Source organism: Callorhinus ursinus, unplaced genomic scaffold (genome assembly GCF_003265705.2).
Source record: "Callorhinus ursinus isolate GAN/ISIS: 27379988/994484 unplaced genomic scaffold, GSC_fseal_2.0 scaffold3, whole genome shotgun sequence".
In the NCBI taxonomy this organism is placed as follows: domain Eukaryota; kingdom Metazoa; phylum Chordata; class Mammalia; order Carnivora; family Otariidae; genus Callorhinus; species Callorhinus ursinus.
This window is the reverse complement of record NW_027397065.1, coordinates 77,737,471-77,755,915: the sequence shown is the minus strand read 5'-3', so window position 1 is coordinate 77,755,915 and position 18,445 is coordinate 77,737,471. Positions and strand designations below refer to the sequence as shown.

The 18,445-nt window shown below is 33.7% G+C and overlaps 1 protein-coding gene across 6 annotated transcripts in view; it reads right to left on the bottom strand.

Annotated features, from left to right (window-relative positions):
• The window catches only part of CDH18 (cadherin 18), a 990,219-nt gene that overhangs the window by 111,330 nt on the left and 860,444 nt on the right, over positions 1-18,445 (bottom strand). For all 6 annotated transcript variants that reach the window (XM_073891068.1, XM_073891071.1, XM_073891072.1 and 3 more), the window contains one exon: positions 13,813-13,980. In XM_073891068.1, the coding sequence (XP_073747169.1) occupies positions 13,813-13,980 (168 nt within the window). The remainder of the gene's footprint in view (positions 1-13,812; positions 13,981-18,445) is intronic.

Genomic DNA, 18,445 nt, shown 5'->3' with positions numbered 1-18,445 from the left:
CACACACACACACACACACACACACACACACACACACACACACACACACACAAGAAAACTATGATTAACTATCACTCTACAGGGATAGGTTCAATTCCAAGTGAATTTTCATTCCAGAATATGACCTGAAAAAGCAACCACTGGAAGGAGGCAAGATCCTGAACATAGAATGAAACCATTCAAGTGCAGTTAAAGCTTCTCCTCAAACATGGCATATTCTGTTGGCCAAAGTCATTGGCAAAGTACAGGTTAAAGTAGGGACATATTTGCCACCTATAGGAAAACATGATGAAAGAGGGAAAGGAACTAACAATTATGAACAAACAATACAATCTTCTCATAGCCCATCCTCTAGTCACAAATAGATCATCTGAGTGCCTTTTATAGATGAAATCCATTTATCTGCTTCCTGAAACCCCCCAAATCTCTTTAAACTATGGAACCAGGTTTCAATTTCAAAATCATGTGATACAGTCATATCAGAGTTTGATCCAGAGACCACTGAATTAGAAGGACAAATTATTTGCCCACCACAAATTCAATGTATAACCAAGGATAAATAAGGACAGAATAATAAAAATAAAGGCCCTATTTGAAAGGAAAAGAATGTTAATGGCTCATGGTAATTCAGTAATTGTTCAGTGCAATCATTACAAGGATTTCTGTACCTAAGGCTCTGAGGCTAACTTATTTGGTAAATCCTTTAAATTTGCATTTTCAGCCCTGAACGTCATGAAATTTCTGGTTTATTCCTCCTCCCTTTCACGTCTGTTAGAAAAGAGATTGATTTTTTTTTTCTGTACTCATCTTTTTCTTGTAGTATCTTATCAAATGCAGCTTATAGGAATCAACTCACACCACAGACATCCATTCCTAAAACCTCTTCTCTTAAAGCCATGAAGGTCATTAGCTACATTTTCTACCTTCCAAATTATCCCACAAAAATGTTTACCAAAGCAGAATACAGTCATTTTCTAACATCCTATAAGCTTTACTTCATACTATTTTCTTCTTCAAACAAATCCACATAATTTGTTGTTTTGGTGGTGGTGGTAGTGACAAAAACTTGCTTCTAGAGAGATATAATATAGAATGCATAATAATTTTGTTTATTAGCCACTTTCTGCTGCATTAACAAATTCCATCTCAATAATTTATAATCACAAACATTATTTCTTCTCACATTATATAAGAACTCTGGCTTGGTGAAGCTCTGCTGGACTCTGGTATGCTCGTCTCCATTAAGCACCAGTGTTTTCTCACTAGACTCAAGGAGTAGCTTTTCTTTAAGTTATGTTTTTATCAGAGCGGAGGCCAAGAACAAGAGAAATTGAGCCAAAGCATGCAAGCTCATTAAGGTTTCTGCTCAGATGTGATTCAAACCATGACATTTCACATTTCATTGACCAAAGCAAATTAACTAGCTAATCCTAAATTCAATGGGAAATTATCTTCTACTTATAGGAAAGTATGTCAAAGGCACAGAGAGAATGGATAATTGTAAACAAATAATTGAATATACCAGGGCAGGTACGAGAGTTATCAAGATGAGAAGTCAGTAAAATTCTATTCCAAACAGAATTTTCTAGGGAAAGGCAAACGAGAATGAATGATGTGAATGATTGCAATTCAAAACATACATCTTAAGTAGTTTTCCAATGAGGCTCTTTGAACAGTGAACTCATTCTGTTTGTTTTAACATATATTTTTATTACACCCTCATTTTAATAGGTTATTTTTATTACATCCTCAATTTAATAGGTTAAAGATTTCTAGAGTAATAGTTATTTTTCATCTTCTCATCAAATTTGAGGCCAAGTTTCTATTGTCATTTGTACTCCATTTTTGTCAATGAGAAGCCCATGGAGTGTCAAATCCTTTCTCTTTGTTTTTCAAATTCTAAACTTCACCATACACATCTAGGTGATAATATTTTTCCACCACATTTGAGATTTCTTATGATTATTTGGCTAAGGCTTAACCTCTATACTTACTCTTGAAAACTCTTAGTCTAGTTTATTGCTTGTTTATTCATTTTTAAGATTTTTATTTATTTATTTGTCAGAGAGAGACAGGCAGGCAGAAGGAGAAGCAGGCACCCCACTGAGCAAGGAGCCCGATGTGAAATTTCAGATTCCAGGATTCTGGGATCATGACCTGAGCCAAAGGCAGACGCTTAACTGACTGAGCCACCCTAGCGTTCCTGTTTGTTTGTTTCTTAAATACTGCCTCATAATTCTCTTTGCTGTCTTCATCTGAAACTCCTATTGTTATACATTGGAACTTTGTTTTCCTTTGCTATATATTTTAATTGTTTTGTTTGTTTATCTTTAGTCTTTTTGATGCATTCTGGCTAGCTTCCTCAGACTTATCTTCCAGTTTACCTAATCTGCATTCAGTTGTATCTAATCTCCTATTCCCCCAGTTTGTTTGAGATCTTAATGTCAATTCTTAATGTCAGTGTCTATGTTGTGGCTTCTGTTTACTAGGAGGTGAAGTTTTCCATTTTCCATTTCAGAGCAAGCCCTGGTTTCATGCCAGACAGCTAACTCTAGTAACATCCCCAGTGAATTCTTGTAATTGTACACTTCCTCCATTTTCTAAGGCTAACAAGCTAAGATACCAGGTTCTGGAGCCTACATTCTGCCTTATGCTCCCTCTGGACTTCCACAACAACAGCTTGCCAATTTGCCACTTGTGCAAGTGCATTACAATCACATGAAAATACAAAGTCTATTGGGGGAAAACACAATTATATCAGGAGCAGAATACATATAATTCCCTAAACTCTCATTATTCTAGAGTATGACACTTAGGATGCACAGAACTCTACAACAGAGTTCCAGTAGAAAGGAATCCTGACTCCCATAATGTTCTCTATATTTTCAGCCTCAGGGAAACAGATAGTACCTATACAAACATACGACAGTGGAAGCTTACCAGCTGAAGAGGTGGCTCTGTTAAAAAGGAGACTCTGAAGTTTGGTAGCTGTTGCCAGTTTACACTCTAGTGCTAAGTCTTATATACCTAGCCAACCATTTTCCAAAATACAGAAATCAGTGCTCCAGTCCACCACAATTTGTCTCCTCATCCTCTAAACTTAAGCTCATTTTTCTCATTAGAAGGCAATTTTTGTCAAAGTAAAATGTTCATAATTTCTACACCTAAATTTCTTTTCTTATAATTAGATAACTTTCATGGAAAAAACTAGACAGTGGAGAGAATTTTTTTCCCTAAATGAAATGTCTGTTATATCAATTTTCTACAACAGGATCTATAACATTTTGATGCCTGGAATTATTTCAAGGTAGAGTTTTCTCTTATCCGGGAAAGTTAAATATATTGACATAATTATTATTTAAATGCCTGCATGTAAAGTTGGGACTTGCTGAGATATGAGGTGATGCAATATGTATTACAGAAATTTAGGTACCAAGTTACCTGTAGTATATCAATAAAGGGTTTTTTTTTTTCCTTTTCTTTTTTTCTTTCTTAGCTTCAATGTACATGAGAAATTTCTAGGTGTGTTTTACCTCATTAGCAAGTTTCAAACACATTTTTAAATGGTGCTGTAATTATCCATTTTGGTTTTAAGACTATGTAATTTTATGTGGCAGAGAGATACAAATATCATTTCATATTTCTGTTTCTGAATGAGTTATAATTTCATATGCCATATGTGATCCTTTCACATAATTTCTTAGACTGTATCATGAAATGCTAATGATTAGATGAAGTACATTTAAGAAAGGAAGACTTGGTGAGAATGATAAAAGGACATTTGGTTTATTGAAGCTTGCCCCTGGTAATATACTGCCCCACCCCCTAGAATAATATTGATTCTAATTGCCTTTTAAAAGACCTTTTTTCTTTGCTTCAGTAACTTTGCCAGATCAGTAAATAAGTCATTCCATAAAATTAACCCTGGGTCCCAGCCTACAAAAGCTGTAATCAATTTGATTATTATATTTATTTTGACTAATTAATATTTTTCTTACATTAATAGTATTTACCTGGGAAAGTGACTACTTATATAAGATAAATATTTATTTATAGATGATTCTGGGGGAAGGCTGATTGACATGTAAGTGGTTAGGCTGTGATATCTGACTTATCCAGGATGTCTGACGTTATATATAAGATTAACCAGAAACTTTCTAAATCTCTACTTTAAATTGCTTTACACAGCAGATGCAGTTTACACTGGAAATGCTACTCTCAAATTTAAAAAGACACAAAAGGAATCTGGGATTTTCCTGCATCTAAAATACTCATATTAAATATTGATCATTAAACATTATGTTAAGCCCTGGCTGCAGTGTTTTTACTATATGAATAAAGTATGACAAATTCTACAGCCAACTGAATGCACATTACAATGCCACACATGAAAAGGACAATTGTCCTATATTAGAATTCCACTGTACTCTGGAATAGTATCTTTAAAATTGCTTAACCTAAAAAAAAAATAAAAATAATAAAATTGCTTACCCTAACACATTTGCTGTTACCATATGTCAACATGCATTACTACAAAGCTGATTATCCTTTAAGAAATTTTTTTCAAAGTACTAGTAAAGTGGGCCACTTTTTTTTAGCATTCTCTCACTTTTATTTATAAACATGACTCATAAAAATCTGAGAAACTGTAAACTTATAAATTCTAATTGAAGATCATTCCTACTTTCTTCAGCATTCTGTGAAGAATTAAAAAAATGATTTGTAAAGACTAATTAGTAACAATCATATCATTTCTAAGAAATATATACTTATTACCATACGTATGCATATCCATACAAAATAGGTAAGCAAAAGAAAAGGAATCAATCTATAACTTTGCCATAACATACAACCAAACAGATTAAAAACAAATCATAAAATGATTGACATTTCATAACTGGTAAGTTACTAAATAAACAATCTTAAATTATTTCAAAATACTCAATTTTAAAATTAATAGAATGCCACAGCCTTATTTATTTATAGGTATTACCTTGTATGAAAGAATATGCCCTAAAGGTATTTGTACCCTGTTTAATGGTATAAACATATAATAACTTTCAATTATTCTTATTTTATTTTATTTTTTTAAATTTTTTATTGTTATGTTAATCACCATACATCATTAGTTCTTGATGTAGTGTTCCATGATTCATTGTTTGTGCATAACACCCAGTGCTCCATGCAGAATGTGCCCTCTTTAATACCCGTCACCAGGCTAACCCATCCTCCCACCCCCCAATTATTCTTATTTTATATACTAAATCTCATAACATTAAATAAACACACTTTGACTCTACAAAGCAGAATGAAAAAATATTTACAATAGACCAATAACTTTTAGGTTTTACAATTAATTTGAGAATTCCAGCTTTCTTTTGAATTTATACTTTCAATCTAACCATATTAGATATCAAATTGACATACTATTCATGTATTGTCCATGTTCTTTCAATTTAAAGTTCAGTGGGTTGGTCCTTCCAATCAAGACGGGAAAGTGATAGGTGTCTGGAATGTAGCTACAGAAGCTGCACCACTGGAGAGGATTCAATGTAAAAAGCCTGGATGAGATATGATCCTTTTTTTTTTTTAAGATTTTATTTATTTATTTGACAGAGAGAGAGAGGGAGAAAGGGAGAGAGAGAGAGAGAACAAGCAGGTGGAGCAGCACGCAGAGGGAGAAGGAGAAGCAGACTCCCCATTGAGCAGGGAGCCAGATGCAGGTCTCTTGCAGGGCTCGCTTGATCCCAAGCCCTGGGATCATGACCTGAGCCAAAGGCAGATGCTTACCAACTGAGCCACCCAGGCATCCCGAGATACAATCCCTGAGAGAAAGTGAGAACAACAATATATTTTTTAAAGATTTTATTTATTTATTTATTTGAGAGAGAGAGAGAGAGAGAGAGAGAGCATGAGTGGGTGGTGGGCAGGTAGAAGCAGGCTCCCGCTGAGTCACAAGCCAGACTCAGGGCTCCATACTAGGACCCTGGGATCATGACTGAAGGCAGATGCTTAACCGACTGACACCCAGGTGTCCCAACAATATGAGTTTTTATATTGACAATGACTCAGGACATTTTTTAAAAAAGAAGTGCTAGGGGAAAGAATCCAAGCAACACTTAGTTTGTGGACAGAGAGGTTGGGGTTCAGGGCTGGCATCATAGCTCAAATAAGAACAAAGGCAGAGAAAGAAGAAACAACAGAGAAACAGTCCCCAAAATGTGAAGCAATATTCCTGTGGTAATTGCAGATACATATACAACATGTGCATATGTGGAGACTCCAAGAAACCAAGACAAAGCAAAACAGGAAGACAAAAGAGCTAATAGAGATTTCAGAAGCCAGGAGACACTAGGAATCAGAACTAGTAAATGCTTCAGTTGATACTAGAGAAAAATTTGTGTTTAGGAATAAGAGCTACATCTCAGGAATAAGGGGAAAATGAAACAAAGCGGTTCTAAGAAAATCTAACTAATATAGGTAAATGAAATTCCATATATCTACAAGAAAATAACTCTTTGGAGGAAGATGACATAAGCAGAGACTTCTGTAAGTGTTTGTACATAATCTTCAATCAATTCCAAGGCAGGCTTCTAATTGGAAAATTACCAAAACCAAAAAGGAAAAAAAAACAATAAAAATACCTAGATATGAAGTTGATATTAGAATTATTAGAAAAGAGTTTTGAAATGATCATGATTAATGTTTAAGAACATGTGGAAAAAAAGTAGAGGATTTTAGCAGATACCAATAATATGTATTTAATAAGTCAAGTGAAAATTATACAACAAAAATATCTCAGGGCTGAAGTGTGTACATAATAGCTTTAATAGACAAGTTATTAGAGGATAAACACAGTGGAAAAGAAGACTATTGTACTAAAATGTAGGTCAATAAAATATGCAGGTTAAGAAGAAAGAGATACAAATAAGTAAACACACAGAAAAAAGAATAATAGATTTATGGTGCACAGCTAAAAGACTTAGCGTGCATGCTTTTGCACAACGAGTAGAAGTGATAAAACAAAACAAAAAAATATTTGAATAAATGCTAACCAAAATTTTCTAGCACTAACAAAAGATAGCTTAAAAATTCCTTATAACTGAAAAGCAGATTTTTTTTTTTAAGTACCTCTTAGGGGCACCATAGTTAAACTCTTGAATATCAAAATCAAATAAAAATATTTTAAGTAAGAAAAATCCATTAAAGTAGAATAAACTAATTATAGTAAAGCAATAATAAGACTGATAACTGATTTTCAACAGACAAGAGGGTGGTTAGCAGACAATTAAGTTGTATAATTTATTACTAAAATAAGAAAAATCCTCCAAATTAGAGGTCTACTCCTAGTAGAAATGCCATCTGAAAAAAGTAAGAAAAATTATAAGTTAAAAAAAGGAAAGAATTCATTGATAGTAGACCAGTACAAAAAGGAACAGCAGAAAGGGATATTTTAAGAAAATTTAGAATTTCCTTTACAAACACAGCAATCCAGGGAAGAAGAAATACCACCAAAAAGGATAAATTATTATTGACTTAAAAATTATCATTTACTATTTAACACAACAAAAATAATGTCAATTTTATGTAGGGTTTAATATATAAGATGTCAAAATAGCAAAAAAAAAATCAATGCAATGGGGTTAAACAGTTTTAAAGTTGTTCCATTTGTTTCAAATGATAAAATTATAATTTAAGATGAACTAAAATAAATTATAATATCTAAAGCAAATACTGAAGAAAAAAGGAAGTAAAATAAATTGTTACTGAAGGAGAAAATGAAGAGAGTGAAATATATTACTAATTCAAAGAATGTAAAAAGAAGTAAACGGGCAAAAATTTTAAAAAATAGCAAGATGGTAGACTTGAACAGAAATATAACAGTAATTAATTGTACGTACGTTAAATCAAAATAAGCAAAAGATACTTTGAAACCAGATTAAAGTAAAACAAAATAATAGCAGAAACTTAGGTTAGTGGCTCATATGAAACTTATTTTTGCTCATATGAAACTTTTAAAAAATAAAAATAATATACTTTGAAAGTAAAATGATGGAAAACATTATACCATCTAACCATTAATCAAAAATAAAAAAAGTCTGGTATAGTTAATTACAGATAAAATGGACTTAAAGTTATAGATGATTATTAGAGAGATGTTCCACAATGAAACATTTTCAATCCAAGAGAACTATATCTTGCCTTAAATCTGTGTACATCCAGTAACATGATTTCAAACTATATCTAAAAAAAACCCCAAAACCAAAAGAAAATAAAAGGATAAATAGAACAATCCAGTGAAATGGTGGGATACATTAACATATATTTCTCAATAGCTCACAAACAAAATTCTGTATGGATATAGAAAGTTGAATGGCACAATGAATAAACTTGAACTAATTTACATATGTAGAAAACTAAGTATGAAGCTGTAGAATTTAACTTCTCCTAAAGTACATAAGGACACTATCTCAATGAAATACCTACTAACATTTAGAAAAACCCTCAGCAAATTTCAAAATATATACCTGTAACCAGACTAAAATGATATCATCTCCCACCTGTCACAATGGCTAAAAATAACACGGGCTGGAAAAACAGATATTGGCGAGGATGAAGAGAATAGGGGAAGCCTCTTACACTGTTGGTAGGAATGCAAACTGGTGCAAACACTTTGCAAAACAGTATGGAACTTCCTCAAAAAGTTAAAAATAGAGCTACCCTATGATCCAGCAATTATACTACTAGGTATTTATACAAACGATACAAAAATACAGATTTGAAGGGACACATGCACCCCAAATTATGGAAAGAGCCCAAATGTCATCAACTGATGGACTGATGAATGGATAAAGTGGTATACACACACACACACACACACACACACGCAATGGAATATTACTCAGCCATAAAAAGAAGGAAATCTTGCCATTTGCAATGATGTGAATGGAAGTACAGAGTATTATGTTAAGCAAAATAAGTCAGAGAAAGACAAATACCATATGATTTCACTCATATGTGAAATTTGAGAAACAAAACAGATGAGCATAGGGGAAAAAAAAAAGAGAAAGGCAAACCATAGAATAGACTCTTAACTATAGAGAACTGAGGGTTGCTAGAGGAGAGGTGGGCAGGGGTTGAGCTAAATGGGTGATGGGCATTAAGGGGGGCACTTGTGATGAGCACTGGGTGTAGTGTGTAAGTGATGAATCACTGAATTCCACACCTGAAAATAATATTACAGTGTAGGTTAACTAACTGGAATTTAAATAAAGACTTGAAGAAAAAGAAAAAATGAACTAGATATCATTTTTAAAGTACACTAGAGAAATGTCAACTCGCTGGTAATTAAAACATACACTTCACATTTTGATTGATCAAAGGAGAGGCTTTCTTGTTTTGTTTCTTTCAATTCCTGTTTCAAATAAAATATTAACGCTGAATATATTATATGCCATTTAGATTTCTTTTCATGCAAATGTATACAGTAAATTGAAAATAATGGTCTTTCCTCTAAAATGTTTTGCTATCAGTGAAATCATAACAACATCAATATATTCATCAGTTGTGTTTTATTTTTCACCAACATTAAGATTTACTCAATGCAGGTAAACATCTGTAACTCTTAGGATTATAGAAAATAGTGTCATCTATTGAACTTTTAGGCCTTGATCCTCCAAATATTCCACAGCATCATTATCAACTATAGTCACAAGTGAGCTAAAGCTGTTGGATGACATCAATTTTTCTTTCAAGTTCTTGGGGGAAGTTTTGTTAAGTAATCAATTTCTTACCATTTTATGGTGATTATTTGACATGTGTGTGTTTTTTTTTCTTTCCCCAAATAGGTTATTCATTCTTACTTACTCAAAGGCAATTGTAAAAATACAGATCCTTTCATTTAGAGTATAGAAAATCCACTTTGTGAATTTTCATGTAAGTTATTGATTTTTATGTGCATATTATTTACACAGATTAATGGAGGTCAGTGACTTTTTACCTACCTAAGAATAAATTAAGTGATAACTGCAATTTAACTATACATAGTTAAAACCAGAAAAGGGCATTGCAAAAATCTTAAGAAGTGGAATACATTCCTTTCAAGAGAAGGAATAATATGGGGGAATTTTACACCCCAAGATTTTTCTGTGAAGGAGAATTGGGCATCAATTATGTCCTTCGAGTAAATACTCAAGCTATAGAAGGGCTGATTTGTTCTTTCACTCTGAATCTTGCAAGGGTCTCCCTTGCTTAACATTTTCCCGGCCACATGTATGCACTATGTAGAACTGAGCAGTGGCCATCCTCTTCTTAGGCATGTACCAACCGGTCTCTATTCTGCCCTCTGCCTCCCTGACAGTGACAGGCAGCCTACTTCAGCCTGGATCTTTATTTGCCTTTCATCCTAGGCCACTGGGTTTGCAACTACCTAGTGGAAAGTCTTCATAAAGGAAATTAACAGTCTAGTTCATTCCCTAGTTTTCAAACACTTGCTCAGAGTCAATTTATTTCAAATTAAAAAATACAGTAATAACCTTTAAATACAAGATACAACAAACTGATTCACTTCCTCGGGGCATGGTAGGTTACAGACAAAAGAAAAAGGGGAAAAATGCTTTGAAGGAATATTTTTGCAAAGTTTTGTGTGCAGATATTTATACTAGAGTTGATCATAGTAGTAGTTAAAAACAATGGCTCTCTGAGTCAGGTGAAATGAGAAAGAAGTCAGAAGGAGACCTGTAAAAAAGTCACATCTTAAGAGAAACAAACTACTGGATCCATTTGATGACTGGATATAATCTTTACATAAGTTGAATTCTATAAAGATTTGTGCATTTCATGGTGCTTCATGAACATAAGTCCTCATAATATATCTCTTTTTTTGCCAAGCATTTACAGTTTCCCATTATATATGTAGCCATTTGATGAGTTATGATGTTCAGAGATAAATTAAAAATAATTTACTACAGGGTTCCTGGGTGGCTCAGATGGTTAAGCATCTGCCTTCGGCTCAGGTCATGATTCCAGGGTCCTGGAATTGAGTCCTGCATTGGGTTCCCTGCTCAGCAGGGAGCCTGTTTCTCCCTCTGCCTCTCTCTCTCCCTGTCTCTTATGAATAAATAAATAAAATCTTTAAAAAAAATAATTTACTACAAGCTACTCTTGTCAAGATGACACTGATTATTCTGAAAGCAGCATTGTGTTTAATGCAGTATGAGTACAGATTAAAGTATCTCTTAAACAAATCAGAGTGTAAGGTTCTGGATGCATACTGACTCTGTTTCAAAACTTTAAGTGCATCTCACAGTGTGGCAGGGTTGACATCTGCCATCGTTCTGCATAGACTGCTCCTGACTGAAGAAAGGTAGACCTTCCTAGATACGTTGAGTTCATTCAGAGAGTGTACATTTATTCTGTTTCCCCCATCAGGTAAAATAACAGTTTTCACCATAAACTGATGCTTCAACAATAACCCTGTTATTAATCAAAAGAATAAAATTAGGAACAATTTCTCCATATTTATCAAAAGTACAGTTTTCTGTTGATTTTTAAAATCAACTTTAGTGGACTCATAAATTTAAAAATTAGTTTAGGGAGAGAAGGAGGTAGAGAGTGAGAGATGCTACTTGCATCCTGATCAAGCATTATTGAATCTTTGTATTGTACCCCTTAAATTTCATTCTATTAAGAGCTGTAATATTAATCTATATCTTTCAAATAGCAGTGATAGTATCTACTTGAAAATAAGGTAGACAAGTTGCGTTTGTAAACTGTAATAAAGTTTATGTTCAATTGAAATTAGCATTATTGCTCATTAAAAAATTCTTTGAACTTTAGTGTCTTTATACTATAAAAGAATAGCATTAATAGAGCAGTATATGTGTATATGCACATTGTGTGAACTGAGTGATGAAATAAATACAAAAATGCACTGTAATTTGTAAAGTTACAAAATTGAATTTTGTGGTTTAATGCAATGTGAACTTATCTATGATTTATAAGAAACCTACTTTCTTCATAGAACAAAGGCCACATGAGTGAATCAGGCCACATAATCTGTCTCTAGAACCAATATATATATATATATATTTTAAAGATTTATTTATTTATTTTAGAGAAAGAGAGTGGGGGAGGGACAAAGGGAGAGAGAGTCTAAAGCAGAGTCTGCGCTGAGAGCAGAGCCCAACGCGGGGCTCAATCTAAAGACCGATGAGTTGATACTCAACAAACTGTGCCACACAGATGCCCCATCTCTAGAACCAATATTTTAAATTGATGCTACCTAACTATGAACTTGACTTGTATGTCTTTTAACAATGGTAGTTTGAAAGAGTATTTAAATTCAACTCATCCACTCATTCATCTAGCAATCATTTATCAAGGACTGGGCTCTGATCTGAACACTTAAGGTTACATAAACAATTTACTCATCATTCTTTTTTTTAATTTTTTTATTGTTATGTTAATCGCCATATATTACATAATTTGTTTTGGTGTACTGTTCCATGATTCATTGTTTGTTCATAACACCCAGTGCTCCATGCAGAACGTGCCCTCCTCAATACCCATCACCAGGCTAACCCATCCCCCCACCCTCCTCCCCTTCAGAAACCTCAGTTTGTTTTTCAGAGTCCATCATCTCTCCTGGTTCGTCCCCCCCTCTGACTTACTTAAGAGTCTTACTTAAAGAGACTTATAATAGTAGAAGCCATATGTACCTATGGAAATAAATATAACATGAAAGTGCCATATAACAGAAAACAAGAATTTATTAACTCTTTAATTCTGCAACAAATTTCAGAGAAAATTATAACAAGACTTTTAAACAGAGAAACGTGAATATGGAAAATTCTGGGTTGAATTAAGAATGTGTAAGACTATTATATTTTGGGAACAGGCAGCATACCATTGTGGCTAGGCCTGGAGTGTACCAAGAGAAATATTAAGAGATACAGTGGGGGAAAGCATTTCACACAAACTTGTGAAGAGCCCGTATTGACATACCATGGTGTCTACTTTATTGCAGTTTTTAAACATCATATGTCAAAAGGACATAAGGGATAGCACCCCTACAGAATTTTTATGATAATTACAGATTATTCTATAAAGTGTGATTCACAATTTCTGCCACATTAGAAATACTGAAATGTATTTCTTTCCCATTCTGATGATGTCATAAACACCATTTTTTCTTCACACTCAACAGAACTGACACCTTCTCACCCTGAATTGCCTGAAAGTTTGTGCCCTCCATTCACAAGGTTCATATTCTACTGAGAGCCCACCTTATTGTATTAGCTGCACCTTGCTGTGGGATGTTTTGTTATGTGCACACGTGTGTGTGGATGGGTGGGTGGGTGTGGAGAGCATCCATGGTTAACATGATTTTTTTTTCAATATTAGTCACCAAAAGGACATATGCAATTTTTTTTTTTTTGCAAGAGTAGAATGTCAGCATCAGAATGTATTTTGGTTATCTCCCTGTATACCTCAGTAATACATAAGTGCTTTAGCAAATGCAAGAAAGATATACTTAGTGGCACTTAGTACCAGTATATCATTTTTAATATTTAACTGTAATGCCAACTGAAACACATATTTTTTAACATGGTGGCAATTATCCACTAGGTTCAGGAGACAAAAAGCAGAGTGATTTCTTTACTTTTATGTATAGAAGGGAAACCATATAGCACAAACACAAAATATTCCCATTTAAGTTAACAGTAACATGACATCATATACTTAAGTATTTCATTTTGTTTTATGCAAATAAAGAGTAATAAATGTAAGTCATAAGAAACCAGTACATACTCTGAGGAAACCGTGGGGGGTTGTCATTGACATCAGTCAGGGTGATGTTGACTGTTGTAGATCCAGAAAGCCCTCCAACTTGTCCAGCCATGTCTTTGGCTTGAATGACCACTGAATAGTGTTCTCTGGCTTCTCTGTCCATATTATGTAAGGCAGTTCTAATAACTCCTGTAATACATATTTAAAAAAAAAAGTATGGTTTATATATTAAATGAGAAGTAGCACAGATATATCTTTTTTCTTTCTGTTTTAAGAAGTGCATTTTTAAATGAAATACTTTCATGAGAAAGCCAGTCTTCTGAGATAAACACTACCTTAAACATGTTACTAAAACCATGTCATCGAATCCTTTGTTTAAAACCACAGGTCCAGAACCATTCTATTCATGGCAATTAAGAAGCCCATTAACCATGAGAAACGATGGACTCTGAAAAACAAACTGAGGGTTCTAGAGGGGGGCAGGGGAGGATGGGTAGCCTGGTGATGGGTATTAAAGAGGGCACGTTCTGCATGGAGCACTGGGTGTTATATACAAACAATGAATCATGGAACACTACATCAAAGACTAATGATGTAATGTATGGTGATTAACATAACAATAAAAAATTTAAAAAAGAGAGACTATGGACTCTGAGAAACAAACAGAAGGTTCTAGAAGGGTGGGGGTGGGGGGATGGGTTAGCCTGGTGATGAGTATTAAAGAGGGCACGTACTGAATGGAGCACTGGGTGTTATACGCAAACAATGAATCATGGAACACTACATCAAAAACTAATGATGTAATGTATGGTGATTAACATAACATAACTAAAAAAAAAGAAGAAGCCCATTTCTTTGTGTTCCTTAGGGTAGCTTGGAGGGCAGCTGCACAGCCCAAGCTTGCTCTTCTGCTGGATTACTAAGTATTTCACAAGTTGTGCTCCTCACAATGTCAGATAAGATGATTTGAGGAGAGGTTAATTTTCCTCTTTACAGAACAATTTACATAGCTTCCTGACAGGGTTGTCAAAGTTTGATGATGGAAAACATTGAAGAATTGTGGGTACTTGAACAAAGATTGTAGACAGGAATCATTTTAACATTTATCAGATTAAGAAAGTCACTGTTTTTAACAGGATATAATGACTACAATAAGAACTAGATCTAAGTACCTAAGCAAAACAAAGTGATGAAGTTGATCCCAAAAATACCAGGTAAAAGTCACATTCTTGATTTCATAGGGCCAAAGAAGACAAAGGTACTTTTTTATGAACTAGTACTTGGATTCAATAAAGATATAAAAAATGTTACGTGTTGTATCTCCATTTGTATCAAACATAGGTACATATAAATTAGATAGCTTTGTCAATAGAGCCTTAAATTTAAAAACTTTGAAACACATTTTCCAGAGTTATAAAATTACCTGAGTTATAAAAAAAAAGTCCTCATATAGATGAGCTATATTATAAATAAGTATATGCATATATGCATATATGTATTTACATTTATTTTATATGTGCATATAAATATATAATATAAATATATTTGCTACTCCATACACAGGTCAACATTTAATAACTACCTTTTTTTTACTTTCTAAAAAATATTTGGATCATGTCACTTTTTAAAGAAATCATTTATTTGAGAGAGAGAGCGAACAAGCACAAGTACAGGGAGGGGCAGAGGGAGAGGGACAAGGAGTGTACAGCCCAACACAAGACTTGATCCCAGGACCTTGAGATCATGTCCTGAGCCAAAGTCAGAGGCTTAATCTACTGAGTCACCCAGGCACCCCACAGATCATGTCACTTTTTGAGAAAGGCACCGATGGCTTCAACCAAACACACAATTGATTAGTTAGTAGTGCAATTCATAGGACAATGCCAATTATAATAACTGCCAACTACAGAGTATAACAAACACTTTTACAGACCAGTATATTGATATAATGATAGAAAATAGGGTTGTATATTCAAGTTAAAAATAGTCTTTTAGAAGTGGAAAGGATTAGTCAATCAGTTTGAACATAGAACACTGGAGCAATATTTTTGTTTTACCAAATTGATTGTATGTGTAATGACTTTGAGAGGAGAGCCTCAGGAACCAGGAAAATCGATCCCACAACTTTCAATATTTGTGAATTTTTAATTGAGGGAGTTCAGGAAAATTTTCCTGAAGCTAAATAAAAATGAAAATTATTCTTATCAAGAGAAATTATGATAATATGGTAATAAATGATTCAACTAATTCATGCATACGAAAAAGCCTCAAGCATCCTTATTGAAAAGAGCAATGTTTTATCACATATGATAATTATATAAGAAGGAATTGAATTGATGCAGAAATGAACAAGCAAGGAATTTATGAAAATATTTTATGAAAGAAACATATACTTTCTAATATTTGAAAAAAAAGATGCTCTAAAAAGAATACATTATAAATGGGACTTGCCTCTGGTGTGTAGAAGTTTGAGATTATTGTCCAGGATAATGTTTTACAATGAAATCATTTAAGTGTTATTTGCTAAATATAAAAATATAACAGTAAAATCAATCATTACAAAGTGAATGATAGATATATTTATACAATTTGAATGTTGTTCATTTATGAGAATCAGAGAAGAGAAATCAGCACAAGCCCTGTTTTATAGTATGAATTTCAGTAATTTCATTCCATTGCCATTATATCCTTCCTTTTATAGTACACCTACATCAGGCACAAAGTGAGAAGAGACCCGTTAGCCAAATTTGCTTATGGAAAGAAAACAGTATGTCCAGGGTTGATACATATTTCTCAGAAATGATTATCTAAGAACCCATTTCAACTCACAGTTCTCTTCAAGATGGTTCAGTGGATGTGCTTAGCTATGACTTCCCCCAAAGGCACATAGGCAACTGGAGAATGCTCTGTCAAATTGTCATAGGAATATGATCCCAGTATGCAATAATCTCCTTCTATCACATTGCCCAGATGCTTGTAAGTGGGGTAGCTTAGAACACAGCTGATGCACAGTAACTTATTTTTTCCTTCTAAATAGACATTTTTAGAGCAGTTTTAGGTCCACAGCAAAATTGAGAAGAAAGTACAGTTATCGTGAACCCTCTCCCTATTCTTTCTCGGAGTACACACACACAGCTCTCCCACTATCAACATCCTGCATCAGAATGGCACATTTGCTATAATTGATGAACCTATATTGAACCTCATTATCACCCAAAGTCCTTAGTTTATATTAGGGATCACTTGGTGTTGTACTTTCTATGGGTATGCACAATGATGGAATGTATTCATCATTATAGTATTGAGTAGAATAGTTTAACTGCCTTAAAATTTTTTTCTGCTCCATCTATTTATCTCTCCCTCCCTCAACACCTGGCAACCACTGATCTTTTTACTCTTTTCATAATTTTGTCTTTTTCAGAAATCATATAATCAGAATCATACAGTGTATATTTTCAGATTGCCTTTTTCACTTGATAATAGGTATTTAAAGATTCTCAATGTCTTTTCATGGCTTGATAGCTCATTTCTTTTTAGTGCTAGATAATATTCTGTTCTTTGGATATACAGTTTGTTTATACATTCACCTACCGAAGGAAATCTCCGTTGCTTCCAAGTTTCGGTAACTATGAATGAAACTGTTATAAATACCTGTATACTGTTTTTGTGTGAACATAAGTTTTAAAATCCTTAAGTAAATACCAAGGAGCATGATTCCTGGATCATATGGTAAGACTCTGTTTAATTTTGTAAGAAACTGCAAAACTGCCAAAGTGGCTGTACAATTTTGCATTCCCACCAACAGTAAATGAGACTTACTGTTGCTTTACATCCTGTCCAACATTTGTTGTAGTCAATGTTCCAGATCTTGGCCATTGTATTAGGGGTGTAGTGGTGTCTTATTGCTTTCATTTGAATTTCCCTGTGTATATGATGTTGAACAGTTTCTCAAATTCTTATTCCCATATGTATGTCTTCTTTGGGGAGGTGTCTGTTAGGTCTTTTGTCCAGTTTTTAAATTGGTTTCTTTGTTTTCTTACTGTTGAGTTTTAAGTTTGTTGTATGTTTTAGATAATAGTCCTTTATCAGATTTGTCTTTTTCAAATATTTTCTGCCAGCATATGACTTATCTCCTTATTCTCTTAACAATATCATTCACAGTGTAGAATTAAAAAAAAAATTGGAGTCAAGATTAACAATTAATTTCTTTCACAGTTCATGACTTTAGTGTTATATTTAAAACATCATTGCCATACCCAAGGTCATCTAGATTTTCTCCCAATTCCTTGTAGGAATTTTAGAGTTTTGTGTTTTATATTTAGGTCTCTGATCTATTTTAAGTTACTTTTTTTGTTGTTGTTGTTAAGGGTGTAATGTCTGTGTCATCTTTTTTTCTGGTGAGAGCTCTCTTCCTGGTTTGCAGGTAGCTGCCTTCTCACTATGTCTTCATATGTCTTTCCCCCAGTTTGTGCATAAGGATAAAAAAGGGAAATATGGTTCTCTTGTGCTTCTTATAAATCCACTAATCCTGTCATGAGGGCCCCACCCTTATGACCTAATTTAAACCTAATTCCTTTTAAAGGCCACATCTCAAAATATCATCACTTTGGGAGTTAGGGGTTCAACATAATGAATTTGGGGGGGTACACAAATA